The 21,952-nt window shown below is 34.2% G+C and overlaps 1 protein-coding gene and 1 long non-coding RNA gene across 3 annotated transcripts in view; both read right to left on the bottom strand.

Moving 5' to 3' along the window:
* The window catches only part of cdh10b (cadherin 10, type 2b (T2-cadherin)), a 113,877-nt gene that overhangs the window by 49,476 nt on the left and 42,449 nt on the right, over positions 1–21,952 (bottom strand). For both annotated transcript variants that reach the window (XM_087276890.1, XM_087276891.1), the window contains exons 3-4: positions 12,708–13,002; positions 1,506–1,625 (exon numbers count right to left, since the gene is read on the bottom strand). In XM_087276890.1, the coding sequence (XP_087133016.1) occupies positions 1,506–1,625; positions 12,708–13,002 (415 nt within the window). The remainder of the gene's footprint in view (positions 1–1,505; positions 1,626–12,707; positions 13,003–21,952) is intronic.
* On the bottom strand, positions 18,548–21,657 carry LOC147841468 (uncharacterized). Its single transcript, XR_015504563.1, has 3 exons — positions 19,950–21,657; positions 19,538–19,699; positions 18,548–19,384 (listed from the first exon to the last, which is right to left on the bottom strand). It is a non-coding gene; the product is annotated as an uncharacterized LOC147841468 (long non-coding RNA).

Here is a 21,952-nt window from a genome sequence, read left to right as displayed (position 1 = left end):
TTTTGGCAACACAACGTGCCGTCTCTCTGCTGTCTGAACACTGTACAGGTAACAGTCCTTCGAAGCTATCATGCATATTAATGAAGTTGCACCTCATTCACAATAGAGTGCGCTGATTGGTTTGAACCAAGTCTTTCTCATGAAATATTGCTGCACACGCAGAGATGTCACAAAGTACTCCCAGGTACAGACATCCAGTCTCCACACTGGAATACACGCAAGGATCTAATTGCCGTGACGCAGCTTCAAAAATTCGTTCAAACCGAAAGAACAGATTTGCTCAAAATAAGGCAAAAACAACCAATTTTCAAGTTTTTTGTGAGATAAACAGTATGTGTCCTAATAGTGTTTTTAGCAGCGTGGGACACATATATGACTGTCAACTGCTCAAAAAATGTGTTTTGGCATTTCGTCACTCTTTAAAAGGTCAGTAATGGTACTTTAAAAGTTTATATTAGTACCTAAACATTTTAAGAGGAACACTTTTGTACTTTTTAGGTACTAATATGTACCCTTGATATATTATTATAGAGCTTTTAGGTACAAATTTGTACCTTTTGAAAAGGTACCACCCCAGTGACAGCTCACATACCTTTTTTTCTGAGAGTAAACTACTTATTGAGGTAATAACTTACTTCTCAGACAAAGTAAATGTAAAAGTATTCTAAATAACATTTTAAGTATGCAATTAGCAATTATTTATTATTTTGGTCAGACTTTACAATAAGGTTTCATTAGTTAATGCATTTATTAATGCATTACACTCTCAAAAATAAAGGTACGGGAGCTGTCACTGGAGTGGTACCTTTTGAAATGGTTCAAACTTGTACCTAAAAAGGTCCATATTCATACCTCAAGGCTACATATTACTACCTAAAAAGTACAAACGTGTTCCTCTTATTTTTTTTAGGTACTAATATATACTTTTGAGGTACCAATATGGACCCTTTAAGTACAAATGTGTACCTCTTGAAAAGTTACCACCCCACTGACAGCTTGCATAGCTTTATTTCTAAGAGTGTACTTATGCATTTTTAAAATCTACAACTAAGCTGGTTAACATTACTTAAGAAGTTAACATGAATCAACAATGAATGACTGTATTTTTATTAACTAATGTTAACTAACATGAACAAATACTGTAATAAATGTATTGTTCGTTGTTTGTTCATGTTAGTAAATGCATTAACCATCATTAATCCATACAACCTTATTGTAAAGTGTTACCATTTTTGTTAAGTAACCTACCCAACACTGGTTGTTAGTGTCCTGCAAATGTAGTGGTTTTTACTTCTGTCATTTGCTTGTAGGTTAAAAAAGTACCCAAATTTTATTCTTTTACTTTCAACGTACAGCATATGACAAGACTGAAACATGCTCTTAACACTCTCTACACGTATCTAAAACCTAAAATGTTAACAAACGCTGTATCGCATTACCATTACTGCCTCCCATCTTTTAATCATCCCACATATTTCTCATTCTCTCATCTTTGCTCAACTCACCCGTCTCAGGTTCGATTGAGAAGTACGGCTGGCCCTGCAGAATGCTGTAAACTAGCTTGGCGCTGTTTCCATACGCTTCATCATCTGCATCAGAGGCTGTAACTTTCATTACAAATGCACCTTAAGAGAGAAACAGAGAGAATTATAGAGGGAGGCATTTCAACTCCAACACCACTGTAAAACATGATTCCGCATCCAGTATTAATACCTCAAGCATGATCAAAGCGGTGCGTCCGAAAGGTGCACCACGAACGACAAATTCCAAGTTGTAAAACCGGCTATTAGCCTATATGAAGACTCCCAGAGTGAGCAGTGATCAAGGCGAATGCGTGATCACTCGCTCTTTCATCTCCTTTATCTCCGTCTGTATTTCTTATCTAAATCCGAGTCTCATAATTACTCCGGCTGCGCGGTGAGATGGACATATCTTTAATTGTAGTTTTTCTTACGGGCCGCTCTCTCCGGGTCAATCCCATTCATTTTACGCTCTGATGGAATCGACTGGATGTTGCCGGAGAAACGTCAGACTAATAATCCGCTCAAAGAAACATTATAATTAGACCAATTAATCTAGAACTAACATGATTTTGGGTGGGGGGGGGGTGGTTGGGGGGTTTCGATTGCAGCTCAACACAGCTTTAGTCAGCTGGATGAGGAATACAAAGTGCAGTTTTTGATATGGAAGTGCTTAAGAATTTGGGCATGGTGTAAAGTGATGGTGGGAATACAGTGGGGGAATTAAGTATTAAACTATTGAATACGTATTGCACTTTTATATACTTTATTTAAAGGCTGTTTTGGTGATGCAGCTTAATGACGCCTCTTACTGTATATGGAGAGTAAAGTCATGAATTTCTCAGGTTTGATCTTTTTCACAAAGTTCAAGAGAGTGTGAAAATCTTGATTGTTCTTTGCGTTTTGTCTATCAAATCTGATCTTAATTTTGTATTTTCTATTGGGTTTAAGTCAGGTGACTGGCTGGGCCACTCTACAGCTGACTTTTCTTTCTCTAAAAGCATCTGAGAGTTTCCGTGGCTGTGTTTGTCATATTATGCTTGCAATGATCTTACTGGCAATTTACATAACATCCACAGTACTTTTGGAAAAAGTGCAGTACACTAAAAACAATATTTTTGCTGGTTGTACAAACTATTTAATTAAAATAAGCTGAACCAACACAATATTTGAGGGTTTTTAAAACAATATTTAATTGTTTTATATTCAATCCACTGAAATTCACAAAAACAATTCAATAGAGTTTTGTTGGGATAACATGAAGGTATTGTGTGGAAACAAATTTTTTACAATGTTCTACGACTCCTAATAATAATTATTGATACACACGTTTTGTGATGAATAAAATATATATTTATATTTTATATATTAAATTCAATAGTATTACATGTGTGTTCTTTATTGAAATGTAGATAAATATTGCTGTTTGCAATGTTTTACATGACAATGTAAGCATGTAAGCAGTAAATACATTATCAAACAAATTAATAAATGTTTTTTTTTTTTTTTTTTTTTTTACACAACCCAGTATAGTGAAATGCCCATACACACTCATTCACACTACGGTCAATTTAGTTTATTCAATTCACCTCTACCACATGTCTTTGGATGAGGAAACCCACTCCAACACAGAAGAACATGCAAACTCCACAGAGAAATGGCAACTGGCCCAGCCGAGTCTCGAACCAGGGACCTTTTTGCCGTGATATGACAGTACTAAACACTGAGCCACTGTGTCTTATAATTTATATAATTTATATATAATATTTATTTTATACATATTAATAATACTATTTATAATATCACTAAATGTTTACAATCAGTTTCAAAAATGATATTTGTACCAAATTAATGATGCATTTTAATAATAAAACTGCAAACGTATTTGCTTATTTATAAAATTGTAAAAATAATATATTATTTAAACTATTTACAAAATGCTGTTTGTATTTTTTATTGTTATTTTTTTTTATAAATACATCAAATAATTATTCCTAAGTCATAAAGTTCAAACATGATTATATGCCTGGCAATTTTATATCAAGTAGATCTTAAAAAACTTATTTCAAATATCATCAAAAGGATGTAAAATACATTGCTAACGAATCGATTTTGGTAAATTACACAGTATTTACTGTAATATGAACTGTAATTTACTGTAGGACAGATATGCAGTATGTTACTGCATTTTAAAGTTGCATTGTAAAAAGAACTGTATATTTTACTGTAAAGATATACAGTACATGCAATACTGTAAATACAAATATTATTAATCATGATAATATTAATAATCATCATAAATGGTGCAGTAAATAATAACAGTAATTTTGCTGTGATTGATTTACAGTAAGTTACTGGTAAACTGCTTCCAGTAAGTTACTGTAGATTCTACAGGAAATTGTTAACAGTGCTTCTATATGTCTCCCTCTGTTCAGCAATACGACTCAGATCTTGTGGTAGAAAACTGTACACCATTACCCACAATAAAAATCTGATCTCGGCTATATTTCTCAGATATAACAAGACACAACTTTTGCCTCATCTCCTGCGCTTTCTGTTACAGCCACAGTTTCCTTCAAGGATCTTCATTCCCGTTTGTGTACTACTGTTCGCTCTTCTCAATAGACTTTAGAGGTGACTTGGCGGCTCTTCACGCTCACCTCTAAAGGTGGACCGAATGCACATGTTGTTTCTGCCATGGATCAGCGGCGTCCTTGGCATAGACAAGACCTCCGCCGAGCTGCGTTCGCTCTCCAAACGGTTCTGAGAATACTAATGAATGCGGAAACATCTGTCGCCCCCCGATCCCATTCCGATAACACGGAGAGAAACAGAGTCTCAGTCTTCATGGATGGCCAGATCTGATTAACGGCAGGCACGTTCGCAACACATGGTCGGTTTGTTGGGTCTAAACGCGAGTGCCACCGTGACCTCTCTTTTTTTTGTTTGGCAAGTAGAGTCGTGCATTTGTGTATGGAAAAAAGCTCAAGTGAAGTGTCAAACGAGTACGGTGTCCCATTTACGTTACGGAGCGCTGAGGATGATGTAACTGTGTACCCCTACGGAGAAATACGGATTATGAAAGGAAAACATACCGGCCTGGTGGAACAGAGAGATGGAAAAGAAAGGCTGAGGTTGGGTTTCAAGCGCAAATAAAAAGCCTCGGGGAGAAAAGACTGTGGTCCATTTATGAGGCTGCTTTAAATAAATAAGTCTGCCCCATAGTCAAGCTGCTGGAATGTGACGTGCTTTTTAACATTTGTGAGGGAAATAAAATATTGGTAGTGACAGAGAAGTTGTCATGTGTCATGTAAAGGGTCTGAATGAAACAGCATTGTGTGGCAAGCTGTTTTGGCAAGCTATTCCTTTGAAGGATGTTTGAGTTCTTGGTTCAGTTTTCACTTGAAATTCTAAATTTTGATATTGAATTATTAGGCTGCCATTAAAGAGATAGTTCATGCAAAATAAAAAATAAAAAGATGCTGCGATATTTGACTAATTTTGGTGTAATATTTGAGTTTATTTCTTCTGTTGATCACAAAACATGACATTTTGAAAACGGCTGTTAGCTGACATTGACTTTTTTTTGGAAGTCAATGGGTTCCAGCAATCAGCATTCTTCAAAATATAGCAACCCAGCCTCATTCTGAAAATGTACAGCTATATACCAAATACATCCCCATATATATATATATATATATATATATATATATATATATATATATATATATATATATATATATATATATATTTTTTTTTTTTTTTTTCGCAAATCCACCAGAGACCTCTGCGTTAGCTTTCTGAGATTTCAAATGTCTCTGGCGAGTGCCATTCACTTCTGCTGTTCTTGCGTAAATCCACCAGAGGCCGATATTGATGGATTGACTGTCTGACTGAATGACTAACTGAACGACTGACTGACTGAACGACTGACCCACCCTCTTCTTTTCCTAAACCCAACCAAAAGTGTTTTCAAAAGCACAGATTGACCCATCCAGATCGATGTACATGGTAAAAGCAGGAAAGCCGTCCATTATGAGGTTAGTGGTCAGCTGGTAAGCACGAAAATGAAATGGCCTCATACCACCACATAGAATTAGTAAATGCAGCCATATGTTGCTCTGGCTACTTAATTTGCGATCTCCAGAAATGTAAATAGTGCTACGTTTTTTTTTTTTTTAATAAGCCTATTCATTTTGCCGTGGCGACCCCTGATTAATAAATGAAATAAGCCTGAAAATGATTGAATGAATGAATATCAAGAATAGACAGTTGTACTGAGTTTGGAATTGTTAATATCAAACATAAAGGTTTTTACTAGCAATAATAGATTTTTTTAAAATGTGAAATTGGAATTTCAACTAAAATCAACTTATTTGGTGGCATTTAACTAGTGTAAATACAATTTCTTGATATCAAGACTTGGATTTCTACTAGAATCAACTTTTTTTTTTTTTTTTTAAATCAAGCTCTGTATTTTTGCTAGTTAACTGCCATTTAACCTGAATCGTTGATAATGAAATGCACACCATGAATTGCCATGAGTTGACTTTACTTAAAAAAGAGAATAAACTCGTTGTCTTATAATTATTAGGTAAACCATCTATGTGCATGATTATAAAAGTTAATGGGTTTACTGTCTTCATTCATTCATTTTCTTGTCGGCTTAGTCCCTTTATTAATCCGGGGTCACCACAATGGAATGAACCGCCAACTTATACAGCATGTTTTTACGCAGCTGATGCCCTTCCAGTCACAACCCATTTCTGGAAAGGGTTTACTGGCTTTTTAAAGTAAAATCAACTTGTTGCTTCTTAAGGCAATGGGTTTACACACTTTTTTTAAAGTAACTAATACATTTTTACAGGGCATTTTCACCAATTAAAATGCTTCCTGATATCAAGATTTGGATTTCTACTAGTATCAATGGCTATTTTTTTATATCAAGCTCTATATTTTTGCTAGTTGGCTTTCATTCAACCAGAATCGTTGACCAATTAAAATCTCTCATTCTTGATATCAAGACATGTTTTTTTCTAGTGTCAATTGTTTTTTTTCCTTGTTTTATCAAATATTCTCGGAAGTTTGCTGATATTCAACCTGAATTGTTGATAAAGACATACATTGACATACTTTGTGGACTCATGGGTGTTTCGGTCTAGATAAGAGGTGTGTTAAGGCGCATTGTTGGGACGTTGCTATTTTGAGGAACTAAAATAGACTGCACAATAGACCAGCTGAGAGCAGGTCTAAAGTCCAGCGCAGAGCGAGTTAGTTGTGCGCCTCCCATACACATTGCTTAATACACACTGGATGTACAGCAACACGCAATTATCTTTACAAATGGAAAAGAATTAAAGGAATAAAATATTACAAAAAATGATTACTTTCTACATAAATATAAAAACCACTGCTGCCTTTATGTCTTCTTCATCTCGGGGGGCGTTTTTTCAGTTTATTCTTGACATTGCTTTTGTATAATGTTATTATTATTAGTAGTACTATTTATTACTTGCATATTTATATTTGTTTATTAAAAACAAGGCTAGATTTGCCCACCTGTCAGGTTTTGGACCATATGGAGCACAGCATGTGTATTTGGATATAACTCAGTTTTTTGATCACACTTCGTTATTATTGTTCCTTTATTTGTTTGCTGGAAATTAGAACTGAATTTAAAAATAGTTTTGAAACAAATATTTGCGCTTAACATACAAAATTAATTATGTAGGCCAGGGGTCACCAATCCTGGTCCTGAAGGGCCGGTGTCCCTGCAGGGTTTAGCTCCATCTTGCCTCTACACACCTGTCTGAATGTTTCAAGTATACCTAGTAAGATCTTGATGAGCTTGTTCAGGTGTGTTTGATTAGGGTTGGAGCTAAAATCTGCTGGACACCGGCCCTCCAGGAACAAGTTTGGTGACCACTGATGTAGGCTAATGGATGTCTGTGTGTACAACACCTTTCCTTATCTACGAAAGAGAGTGAAAGTAAAGAATGAGGAGAATCATCTCTCATTCTCATGCTTTAGATGCTTTAACTGTTTTCTTGCTAGTGAAATGTTCAGTTTTTCCACTTACAAAGTCCTCCATGTAAATAGCAAATGCGCCATGGTGCGACACAACTAACTCTTAAAGGGAATGGGAGATGAGACTGATTGGTTTATTCTCAAAATACACCTTTAACTCATTAAAAGGATAAGCTCAACCCTGTTAGACCATGCTACGTGGCACAGAGCGGATTTTTCCATCCTTAAAATTGCAAAAGTGGTTTCTGACATGCCCTAAACGCTTTTGCGCTTTGAACTTTGCACCTAGATCGTTACCATAGAGCACTTAGACTTCAACTAGTATTAATGGCTATTTGTTATATTAAGATCTGTATTCTTACTAGTTGGCTGCCATTCAAACCCAATCGTCTATATCAAGAACTCATATCCTGTGAATGAATAAAAGTCAAGCTGGCTTGCCATGTTTGCGTGTTCTCAGCTTGTAAAACACAGGTGCTTTGAAAGTCTCGACGGCGGAGACATGAAGGAGATCAGCCGCTGTAATGTAAGAATCCAACTGAGAGTCCCTGAAGCTGGAATGGAGTGGTCTTGCATTTGTCTGAAAGGATGACTAGTGTTTCACGCCTCGGGGATCCATCTTTCAACAAACACGCCAGCATTAAGATCTATTCTCCACTGAGACGTTCGCAACTTAACAGAAATTTGAAATCCTTTACGCTTTAATAGCACATTTCATTTTTGGCGTCGCATTGGAAATGTCACGACAAAGACGTGACGACGGTGCTGATTGACCGCCAGAATGGAAATAGTCCCAAATCCTTTTGCTATATGTAGTGATGTGAAAGGCAGCAGACAGGGAGAAATATTAGTCCATTTCATGCTTCAGAAAATATTAGGCACGAGCGAAGCATCTGCTGTAATATAATGAAATATTTGTGATTTGTGACAGCATGTTGCTTGCTAACTTTTTTCCCCATTTCGTCAGACAGCACGGCTACTTTTCGGATGGAGAAAGGTGTTTTGCTAGGTCTAGATGCTGTAGTGGAAGGTGTTAACTAGACTACAATAACCAGCTAAACAATTAACCATTGGTGTACAGGTAATAAGACTTTCAATCAAGCTTATGTTTTTGTCTGTTGTGGAGGAATTTGTAATAATTATTTATTTAGTAATTTATTTACTAAGAAGTTAGATAATTAATATGATAAGGGATGGGCATGAATACATTAAAATGTATTTTAAAATAAAATACCAAATACCTCAATTTTACATGTATCAAAATAAACTGCAAAATACTTTTACAAGGGAGCATGAAATTTCTTTGCAAACCCTTTATCAATAGGCCTGTTCAATTAATCCCTTCATCATTAAAACACTTAGTGAAGTAAACAATGTTTGACAGCATTTCTCTGAGCAAGTTAAAGTCAGCCTCTCTGCCATCTCATTCACCTCTACTCCTGTACTTGAGGAGGTATTCATAAACGTTTGTTTCTCTTTGATGTTTGTATACATTTTGAACAAAGCAATACGTCTTGTAAAAAAACGGAGTATGGCTTATTTATACGTTCTGAGGATGTGCAGAAAATACATTTTATTCACGTCCAGAAGACGGACACGACACCATTTCAGTGATGGAACGTGTTGCAAGGACACCTTTCCAACGGTTATCGAATGTTTAAATGTTTGCTGGGACACTATTTTCAGTGATAGTTGATTTGCTCCCAAATATATCCCTGCCAATTGTCTGTTATTTTCTTTATGTGTGTTCCATAGTTTCCATTCAAGCATTGACCACCTTCTTGATGAATTTTCTGTTCTGATCTCAAGCCTATGCAAATAACTGAGAAAGCACCAATCTGAGGAGACATTTTATGACGCCATCTTGTAGACTTATTAAAAAGTATTTTAAAAATACAAAAATTCAAGACACTAAAGCATTTTGATACAAAATAATAGCCCATTTTCATAAACCCCATCAAATACAAATTAGAAAATACCATTTTGTATTTGAAATGCGTATTTGAAATACATGTATCATAAATACTGCCCATTCCTGAAGATAAGTAGTATTCAGACTTGCTTGTTCATTCTTTATTTAATGTTGTTCAGACATTGGAGCACTTCAAGATTTTTTTTTAGTATATAATAATAATAATAATAATAATAATAATAATAATAATAATAATAATTAATAGTAATGTTATAATTATTAAATGATGAGAAAATTATCATTGAAATTGTTAATAATAATAATAATAATAATAATAATAATAACAGCAGCAACAACAACAACAACAACAACAGCATTTCTTCTTCTTCTTCTTCTTCTTCTCCTTCTTCTTCTTCTTCTTCTTCTTCTTATTATTATTATCATCATCATCATCATTATTATTTTATTATTATTATTATGACTATTATTATTATTATTATTATTATTATTATTATTATTATTATTATTATTATTATTATTATTATTATCATCATTATTATTAATAATAATACCATGAACAATAATGATAATTATATGTTTATTTAATAATAATAATAATAATAATAATAATAATAATAATAATAATAATAATAATAATAATAATAATAATAATAATGATGCATAAAACATATCTGGTTATTTTTGTAAAAATACTGGAGGATATACAAACTAATACAACCACTAATAATAGTAGTGGTATTAGTAGTAACAACAACAACAACAACAACAACAACAACAACAACAACAACAATAATAATAATAATAATAATAATAATAATTCATTATTAACTTATATTTTGTTAAAATAATGTTTTGCAAAGCAATTTGAATGTATAATTACAACTATGAATACTTCTTCCAACAATAATAATAATAATAATTAAGATCAAATTCAATAATGTTTTATGTGTCCCTTTCAGTCACACAGTTATATTTGATGGGCCATTTTCTAAACACACGATGGCATGAAATTGTACTGAAGGGGACGAGATGTCTCACACACTGACACACTTTACACCTCTCTCCTCTAATCATTAGCAATGTGTCAAAGAGGCAAAAGTAAAAAATGTGAAAAGATTTAATTGGTTTTCTTGTTTTGTAATCTTGTTGAGTAACCTTTGACACATACTTTGTGTCAAGCGTTCACAAAACAGCGCTTTATGAATTGACAAACACAAACAGGTACGCCAGGACCACTTCAAGCATAATTTGCTCATTTCCCAGTGATTAATCTTTGATTCATTTGCCGGGTCACAATGATTAAGATCCGCAATGATTATCTTATCATAGCACAAAATCTTTAATCAAAAACGGCTGCCTTGTTTTTGTCGGAACTGCAAATGAGTTTTGATTCATTTGAGATAAACCTGCGGGTTAATTTGTTGCTTCATGAAGAGTAATTGATTTCAGCTTGCTGCATTCCGTTCATTCACTTTGATTCTCCGCGTTGCTCTTAATGGCTTTAAAATCACTGATAATTGAACGAATTTAGACGGGATAGTGTAAGATCTTTATCCTCCTGCAAATCACGTGAAGTTGAATGTTTGTCATAGTTTTAATCAGCATTGATTAAGTGGCTGAAATAAAGCGTTTTCCATTTTCTCGCTCTTTATTGGCCAATGTCACTTTGCTTGTCACAATGGAGACAGTTTTGATTGTTCGTTAAACATGCATGCCGTATTTCTGCTCTACGCACAATCATTTTAAATTGCACGTTGGCATTAAAGAGATTCCAGTGCGAGTGAGTGTGTGATTATTGTTATTGATGTAGTGAAAAACTTGCACCTGCATGTAAAAATAAACATAAATGCATTGTGTTTTTAAAAGTACTGGTCTTGATGTATTCGTGAGTTTTGTTTAATTATAAATGTATGGCTGTATGTATGTATGCTTATTTGATGCTAGCTATTTTTTCATCATTCATACACTACCTGACAAAAGCCTTGTTGCCTATTAACGTTTTAGGAACAACAAATAGTAACTTGACTTCTAGTTGATCATTTGCTATCAGAAGTGGCTTATATGAAAGGCAAAGGCCTCAAGATTATGCTTATTTTATTAAAACTGAATATGATCGGTCTATATATAATATGAAAAGGTCTGACTTTGCTTAGACAAAAGTCTTGTCACTTAACATAAATAATGTACATTATAGAATAAAGTCATGGTGCAGTGGAGAAATAATTAACATTGTGGATGACTCCCATGAGCTTGGAGGACTGCATCCATACATCTCTGCAATGACTCAAATGAAAAATACTGGAATAGCAATAGTTCTTGCGGGACTCCTAGAGTTCATAGTCTGTTTGGATTCATCTTCAATGCTTCCTCCTTTATCTTACCCCAGACATGCTCAATAATGTTCATATCTAGTGACTGGGCTGGCCAATCCTGGAGCACCTTGACCTTCTTTGCTTTCAGGAACTATGATGTGGAGCATTGAGCATGTCTGGGGTAAAATGGAGGAGGAGGCATTAAAGTTGAATCCAAAGAATCTTGATGAAGTCTGGGAGTCCTGCAGGAACGCTTTCTTTGCCATTCCAGATGACTTTATTAATCAGTTATTTGAATCTTTGTAGAGATGTATTGAAAATCTATTTAAAAACATGATCATATTTTATTTTGGTAAAATAAGCGTAATCTAGAGGCCTTTGCCTTTCATAAAAGCCCCTTCTGATACCAAATGATCAACTAGAAGTCAACTTATTATTTGTTGTGCCAAAAACTTGGATAGGATACAGGACTTTTGTCAGGTAGAGTACAGTATGTACAAATCAGGGACTTTATATAAAGAATAAACATTGCGTAAAACCCATAACAGTACATTTTTATCTTTGACAGAATTGAAACAATAGTTTTTCCCTCAGAAATGTATTTTTTTGCACTTTTTACACGCCCTTATGTATTTCTAAATATTTATGAGATTTTGTATTTATTTATTTATTTATTTATTGTTTACCGAAAACAAAACATATTTTGAAGAATGTTGGAAGCCGGTAGCCATTCACTTCTAGAGTCAATTGTTATCACATTTCAACATTCAACAGAACAAAGCAACTCTGTTTTCAACAGAATAAAGCAACTCAAATAACTCTGGTAGAAGTAAATCGAATGTTGACCGAGTTTTCAGTTTTGGGTGAACTGAGCCTTTCATCTTTGTGAATCTGACAGGAACATGTTGAACTCACCAACATTGGACATCTCAGATACGCTGGCCACGTAGGTGTCCTTGGCGAACTTTGGCTCGTTGTCATTGATGTCATGGATTTTGATGATGAATTCGGAGGCCCTCTCCAGATCCTGTCCAGAGGTTTTGTTGACGGCTTTAGCGCTCAGAGTGTACGACGCTTTCTCTTCCCTGTCAAGCCTCCTGGTGGCATGAATATCGCCTGAGTTCTCATCAATCTCGAAAACAGTTCCAGCTCCTTCTCCGGTGAGGACGTACTTCACATTTCCATCTTCCGTGTCCATGTCTGAGTGAAGCTTTAAAAAGAGCAAAGAGAGTTTTGCTGGAATTAACAGTTCCAGAATTAAGTGTTTTCCTAGCGCGACTGGCAAATTGTGCGCAAATATGCTTAGTCTGTCAGGGAAAAATGTTCCTAAACCTTGTGCAAAGGGAAACAGAAATTAAACCATTTGCTAAACACAGTTTAAGCCCTTTCTGGCCCAAGATTCTTGAGCAATGTTTTTTAAATGAGTCATGAATATGTGAATATGAATGTGAATTTGCTCAAAGGCTCCACTTGGTTTAATTTTCTTTCTTTGGAAATTTCACAGCAGTGTCAGTAATAATTTCAGAATTTCAGAAAGCTCTGTGTTTGCCGTGGTTAACGACATATGGCAGATATCTCAGAAAACTTGTGAATTGACTCCTTTACCTTCACACTGTAGTCACAATTACAGCAAATGCTCCTTCAGAGCAGAACATCCACCTGGATGTAAACATTTACATGACAGCATATTTATAATGGGTTTCATTTGATCTGTTCAGGAACTTGTGTATAAGGTGAAGATAATGTAATACGTTTAGAATGCAATCAATATGTTGAAGTTGTGCTTGATTTGAATGAAACTTACAGTAGTAGAGTAGCGACATTGAAACTGGACCTGTTTTGCAAATGGAATGTATCTAACAGAAGCAGTGTTATGGAGGCAACGGATGGTTGCTTTCTTCTAAAATAGTTCTGACCCAAGTCAGAATGCTGTTCTTGAGCAATGTTTTTAAATGAGGCATGAATATGTGAATATCAATGGGAATCTGCTCAAAGCTCTACTTGGTGAAAGTTTCCTTTTTTTTTCATTTTTTAGATTATTATCTACAGTGGTTTTAGCAGAAGTTACATGTAGTTAGATAATAAAGTCAGAATTATTAGCCCCTCTGTTTATTTTCCCACCGATTTCTGTTTAACGGAGAGATTTCTTTCAACACATTTCAAAACATAATAGTTTTAATAACTCATTTCTAATAACTGATTTATTTTATCTTTGTCATGATGACAGTAAATAATATTTTGCTAGATATCTTTCAAGATTCTAGTATTCAGCTTAAAGTGACATTTAAAGGCTTAACTAGGTTATTTAGGTTAACTAGGCAGGAGTTACAAATAAGCAAATAAGACTTTCTCTAGAAGAAAATAAAAAATTATATCAGACATGAAAATTTCCTTGCTGTGTTAAACATCATTTGGGAAATATTAAAAAAATAAATATATAAATAAATAAATAAAATAAGGGGGGGGGGGGGGTCTTATAATTCTGACTTATATATGTACCTCAATGTAAAAATCTACATATTTATTTATACTGTAAAAACCGCTGGGATCCGCACAATTTCCACATGGTGTCTTTACACAAATTTATTAAGTTATATTAATCATTTGTTTTAACACATCTATATGGATTAAACATAAAGCAATTAAGTTGTCCCTAAAAATCAAGAATTGTGTAGAATTTGAACAAGCACCAAAAGACATTTTTGAGTGTATACAGACTGAATTATTACCCCCCCTCCCTTTTATTTATATATATATATATATATATATATATATATATATATATATATATATATATATATATATATATATATATATATATATATATATATATATATTTTATACCCCCACAAAACAAATTGTTTTGTTTAACAAATCCATATATATATATATATATATATATATATATATATATATATATATATATATATATATATATATATATATATATAAACGTAGTTAAGCCTTTAAATGTCACTTTAAGCTGTATAGAAGTGTCTTTAAGCTGTATAGAAGTGTCTTGAAAAATATCCAGTAAAATATTATTTACTGTCGTCATGATAAAGATAAAATAAACAGAAATTAGGGGAAAAAATAACAGGGGGGTTAATAATTCAGGGGGGCTAATAATTCTGACTTCATCTGTATTTGCACATCTTATTTACTACATGGCTCTCTGGAATGCTTAATTCTGATTGGTCAGTTACTATATTCAAGGTATTTTATTCCAACCCACGCTTATTCTGATACGTACCCCTATATACATTTCTGGAGGGCGCCAAATGCGTCCCAGGAGCTACGTTCTTTTGCAGTTTTTTGTTTTTGTTTTCAAGAATCTGCCAAAGGCCCCTGTGTATGTTTTTTTGAGATCTCAAATTTCTCTCGCAAGTGCCATTCGTGCCTGCTCTTCTAACGTAAATCCAGAGACTGCTGTTGACTGACTAACTGACTCACTGACTGACCGACCGATATCCCCTCCCACCCGCTTCCCTAAACCCTACCGACAGTGTTTTACACAGCACCAATAGACCAGAGCCCACCCACTTCCATAAATCCAACCGGCATTGTTTTGAAAAGCAATCCAGAAAAAGAAAAGCTCTTGTGGCAGCCTGATTTAACCACATTTTCAGACTACACCACATTATCTCCCTATTATTTACTTGTATATTTTATTTTTTTGGATTTTGTTTTTGTCTTAAATGCTTTTTGAAACTGTTATTTGCTGAACTCGAACCCCGTTGTCACGGTTAACTCCACTCTGCATCTCAAATACTCCGACCTATTCAAAGAGCCACTGGACAAACTGGCAACAGTGGACAAAATGTCTATACAGAGGTAAAGGAATGGTATCATACCATCGCATAGTGTATGTGTTTAAGACAAAATGCAGCCATAGGTACTTCTGGCTACATAATTCGAGATCTCTAGAAATGTATATAGGGCTACGTTTTCAGAATGAGCCTACGTTGTGTTATTCCCAGATAACAACTGCTGAAACTAATATCTCAGGCTCATCCATGTACTTCAAATCATATTGACCATTAGTAATATACATATAAATGCTTAACTGTCAATTAGATATATGCAACACCAGCAATAATTGGTCTTTTTCTATTTGACAGCAAACACAGAACACTGAACGGCGATCTAGTCATTATCTGCAATAGCCCAGAACTTGCAGAAAGCTCAGTGTTTGCCATGCTTGACAGCATATGGCAGATATTCAAAAAACTGTCAATAGACCCCTGTACCTTCAAACTGTGGAAGAAAGATATGACCTGTTTTTGTTCAGAACAGTCACAATTACAGAAAATGCTCCTTCAGAGCAGAACTTTCATTTTACACCTGTCTCTTAGCAACAAGAGGAAGCCCGGCAGCCTCTCCATTTGATTGCGGCTCCTCTCTTCCTGATTAGGGTTTTACCAGAAGAGGCCAGTCAAACAGCTCTGGACCAAATATCCAATCAGCACACGTGCCGTCAAATCTTCCATATTTAATAAATGATCAATCAACACCTGGGGGAAGGTGCGGAAACACTCGCTGTTTTTGTAAGCAGCAAATAAAGCGAAACTGAGAGATGTCTTCCGGTACAAGAGAAGCATGCTGAGTATTACACCCTACAATTTCATAATCTGTCCACTTACGCCTAAACGTACACTATAATTAGAACCGATTTCTAAGGCTTTTCTAACCACTGTTATCAGAATGCAGATAATTTGACACGCAACAATTAAAAGCTCGATTTGGAGGTTGCGTCATCGTGGAACAAGTGTTCCTGTCCGTCCTGAAACTGAATTAGGGATCCATTACACGCACAATTGCATTAACAGCAAACTGTTTGGAGAAAAGGCTATCGTTTCTTTAGTAGATTGTTGTCCTGGCATAGGTGATTATAGGGGGGAAATCTGCGTAAATGTGATTTTGGGTATTGTTTACAACAGTTGCGGGAAGGCGCATGTTATTTTGTTATGCTAAATCCTCCCATGGCAGTTTTTCAAAATCCTAAACCTTATCATTTAAAACCTTAAAAACCTTAAACGTTTGAGGTTGTTTTGACCTGAAAGTCATTCATTTAGAATTTTAATAAATAAATAAGGGTGGCATGGTGGCTCAGTGGTTACCGTTGTCACCTCACAGCAAAAAGGTTCAGGTCCTGTCTGAGCCAGTTGGCCTTCTGTGTGGAGTTTGCATGTTCTCCTCGTACTAGTGTGTCCACTGCGTAAAACATATGCTGGATAAGTTGGTGGTTCATTCCACTGTGGCTACCCCAGATTAATAAAGGGACTAAGCCGAAAAGAAAATTAATGAATAAATGAATGAATGAATAAAAAAAAAAATCTATGGCCAATATATATATATATATATATATATATATATATATATATATATATATATATATATATATATATATATATATATATATATATATTATTTATTTATTCATTTTATTCTTAGGAATGCTGAAATTGTTATTAAATGGTGGGTTCCACACAATTGATTCGTGGTAGAGAACAAATAAGTAACTTGTTTATACTCTTCCTTGTGTACTGTTTAAATTGACTACCCTTTTGTTATGTTTGTGTTTTTGCCCCATTGGCTTCCATTATAACCAATTGTTTTTTATTGCAAACCCATGACACCAAATATTCATGAATTCTTGATTGTTGGCGTTTCTCTCTGTTTTGAAGAGGTTAAACTTATCATTTTTACTGTTGATCATCAGTTGGTAGCCTTAACCTTTTAGATAGCCCTGAAGTTCTATGGAGTAAAACAACAATTGTTACTGTGAGTGCATAAATACACTTACTGGGACCGATTTTGACAATCCAGGTGCATGGTCCAATCCACTTTTGCTATTTTAAGGACGGAAAAATTGCTTTGCTGTGGTGCATGGTCTAACAGGAATGAGCTTATTCTCTTAATGAGTTATAAGTGTGTTTTGAGAATAAACCAATCAGAGTCTCATCTCCCATTCCCTTTAAGAGTCAGTTGCGTCGCAACATAGAGCATTTGCTATTTACATTGAGGACTTGGTAAGTGGAAAAACTGAACACTTCACTAGTGAACAAAAAAACTGTAAAACAGAGCATCTGCAGCGCGAGAATGAGCCTCCTCATTCATTACTTTTACTTTCACTCTAATGGATAGGGAAACGTGTTGTACGCACAGATATCCATTAGCCTATACATAATTAATCTTGTTTATTAAGCGCAAAGATTTGTTTTAAAACTATTTCTAAATTCAGTTTTGATTTCCAGCAAACGAATAAATGAACAATAATATCGAAGTGTGGTCAAAAAACTGAGTTATATACAAATACGAATGCTATGCCTCATATGGTCTAAAACCTGACAGGTGGGCAAATCTAAGCTTGTTTTTAATAAAACAAATATAAATATGCATATAATAAATAATACTGCTAATAATAATCACATTATACAAATTGTCACTGAAAACTGAACTGAAAAATTCTTATTATTCTTAATATTGTGCAGTCTATTATAATTACTCAAAATTGCAATGTGCCAGCAATGCGCCCTAACACGCCTCCTTTTTTAGTCCAGAATGCCTATGGGCGCACATATGAGCGCAATGCATTTGCTATTTAAACAGCATGCTGCAAAATGTCAAAAGGACTCTTGCGCCGAGCTGAAACTAGCAAACAACAATTCTGTCACGCCTCGCGCAGCATTGCACTGGGTGTATGATAGGGCCCACTATGTTTAGTATGCTGCAATTTTTTTTATTTATTTTTTCCCTCAAACATAAGTAATAAGCGATAAATGTTCAAGATAAGTGCACAAAGCTCTCTCACACACTCGCATAACACCCTCCAACCGTCCTGAATATTCTACATAATTCCATCCAGAAACTAAGCTAAAAGTAATAAATAGTAAATTTACCTCTTTTAAACAAGGAAAACCAAAAATAATCAAAAATGCATGACTATATAGGGTGTCATGGAATTGCAATCAAAAAGTGCCATTATAATGGAAGTCAATGGGGCAAAAACAGCCACAAACTAAATGAAAGGGTAGTCAATTTGACCAGTGTATTGTTGAATTTTTGAAAAGTTTCAAAACATTTTCCCAAAATATTTGCAGAAATAAGATTTGTCGCCAAAAATCATTCCATTTACTGAAACACAGAGAATGTTATGGCCAAATTAATACCTAAAATCAACCCAACAGGACATAAGGGCTAAAGGCCCATTTCCATTGAGCAGTACAATATGAGTCGGTATGAGTCACCTTTTTTAGGCTTGCATTTCCACTGCCAAAGGGTACCGATGTTTAAGTTGATGTCATTCTCACTTGTGGATAAGTCAAATATGTTAAAGCTCTATGGGTCGTTCAGATATCGTATGAGAAGCACTCTTACACACCAGATACTTTATACACACACATATATACACATACATTACTAACCTTTCTATGAACATGATTTTATTATAAATGCAAATCAATGATGGGAAATTGCCTTCTTTAATATCTGTGAGTATATAAAATAAATAAATAAATGCAACTAATATGAAAACAAACAGACCCTTACAGTCTCCAATATGTTACCAATTACAGAAAAACTACACACAGCTTACATACTCTCAGAAAAAAAAGTACAATGAGGGTACAATTTTGTTCCTAGAGGGAACAAAATATATAATTGTACCGTTAAAGGTCCCAAATTGGTCCTTAGGGTACACTTTCAGTCTCCAATATGTTACCAATTACAGAAAAATTACACACAGCTTACATTTGGTCCTTATTTAGGTAAAAAAACAAAAACAAAAAAAAAAAAACAACACAAAACATAGCCCACAGTCAGAGCAAACCTCTCATCTGTATCTTTAATTGGTCACACTTTACAATAAGGTTCATTAGTTAATGTTAAGTAATGCATTTACTAACCTGAACAAACACTGAACAATACATTTACTACTGTTTTTATTCATGCTATTAAACGTTAGTTAGTGAAAATACAGTAGTTTATTGTTAGTTCATGTTAACTCATGGTGCAATGTTAACAAGCATGGACTTAAATGTTAATAATGCATTAGTAAATGTTCAAATATGATTAATAAATGCTGTACATGTGTTGTTCATGATTAGTTCATGTTAGTAAAGGCATTAACTAATGAACCTTATTGTAAAGTGTTACCAAGGCAATGATAGTTAAACATGGCAGTTTGTTCATCTCTTAGGTTGCTGAAAGAATCATTTGCTCCTTTGTTTTTTTCGGCTTCTCCTTTGTTTTTTTGGGCTTCACTGTGGTGTTACTTCGTTTCTGAAAAAAGATCGGATGTGAGAAGCTCTTTAATAATCATGCGCATGTTATTATTATCAGCTTAAGAAGTTAATTATTTCAAATATAGATGTGCACATGAGCTTTGTGGAAAAAGTGAAACCACTCACACTTCTTGACGGTCTCGTAAAACAACAACGGGACACGGACGATGTTGTTCTTCTTGGCCTTATGGCTGTTCATCAAGAAAACAACAAGGTTTGTTTGAGCTCGGGTGGACCATGGCTTGTTATTTTATGTATATATTATTATGATGTAATGTCTTGGCTGTCTGTATAAAAATGGCACTTGCTTTGTTTTTTTCATGTTCTTTGCTTGTGCTAGTAAGGCTTCTCAGCAAACCAGTAGCATTCAACTGTACGTCTTGCTCTGCCTTTTGGTACCCTTTTGTTGTGCTAGGTATCCTTTCGAAAGGCTACTAAAAAAGTGGTACAATACGGTTAGCTTTTTGGTTCATTTTGAAAGTGGAAATGGCCATAAAAGCGTACCAAACTGTACCATATCGTACCACTCAGTGGAAACAAGCCCTAAGTATCTTATTTTTACAAACTTTAGTGGATTTAACATAAAACAATTAAGTTATCCCTTAAATAAGCTCAAGAATTGTGTTGTTTCTTCACATTTCAAGTAAGTAGCTTGAACAAACAGCAAACATCTTCTTTTTTTTTTTTTTTTTTTGAGTGTACATAAAAGAACAGCGAATTCACCCTCAAGTTGGTACAAACTCTTAGTTATCTTTTTCAATAGACCACACAAGGCATACTGCACTGGCCGCTCTTTTCCATCCAATTAGTCCCTAAAGTGTCTAAAGCTTCTGAAAAGATTCAAGAGTACTGTTAAGGCACCATAAAAGTAGCACAGATGACTAGTGCACTGTATTCTACATCTTCTGAAGTCACACAAAAGCTTCATGTGAAGAACAAACTGCATTTTGTAGAATTTCACAGACTTTTTTTTTCTCTCTTCCAGTGAGAGCTTCAGCGAGGAGGACTGAATTATTCCACAAACTGATCATCTTCATATCTCTCATAAACATGGCAAGAAGAGCAAGGGCACATTTTTCAGGGAGTAAATAACTAAGTTTTGTTCTATTCCTTAGACTGAAAATGCCAAATCTTATTATATTTAGCCTTTTCTAAAGCTGGAATCCCATTTATTAACATTTTATTTATTTATTTATTTATTTATTTATTTATTGTAATTATAGGGGAAGATTGGCCACTTGTTTATTTTTAATAATTAGTTTTTCTTTTCTTTTCTTTTTTTGTTTGAAGTGACTTGAGGATGCAGAATGACGACTTCTTAGATTTCATTAGTGGTAAATATCTCTTAATGTTAAAATACTAAGTTCATAATTGCATTTTTATTTTTAAATGTCACAATTTTGTTTTATTTATTTTTTTTTTTTTCTCTCAGCTAAAAGCTTTTTCATTACAATGTTTGCTTATTGAGGTTTCCTGGCCTCCCCAGTGACTTTCCAATTCCCATCAGCTTTAGCAGATGAATCAGATACTGTTTACACATTTTTATGTTTGTTGTAGGCTAAACCATATACATAAACATGAAACATGAAACACAGAGGCAAATTCTGTGTTTATATATATATATATATATATATATATATATATATATATATATATATATATATATATATATATATATATATATATATATATATATATATATATATATTGCTTGAATTTATTTGTATTATCTTTCAATTTCTAAATGTTTGGTGACTAAAATATTTTTACAAATTTATGTTTAATAAATCTGTTTTGTTTAAATGCACTAAAAATATATTGCCTATATCCTCTGAGAAATTGAAAAAAAATATTATTTTTCAGAATGGGGTGTCC

Source organism: Danio rerio, chromosome 12 (genome assembly GCF_052040795.2).
Source record: "Danio rerio strain M-AB ecotype USA chromosome 12, GRCz13ab, whole genome shotgun sequence".
In the NCBI taxonomy this organism is placed as follows: domain Eukaryota; kingdom Metazoa; phylum Chordata; class Actinopteri; order Cypriniformes; family Danionidae; genus Danio; species Danio rerio.
Note: the sequence above shows the minus strand (reverse complement) of the source record. Positions and strands in the feature narration are given on the sequence as shown.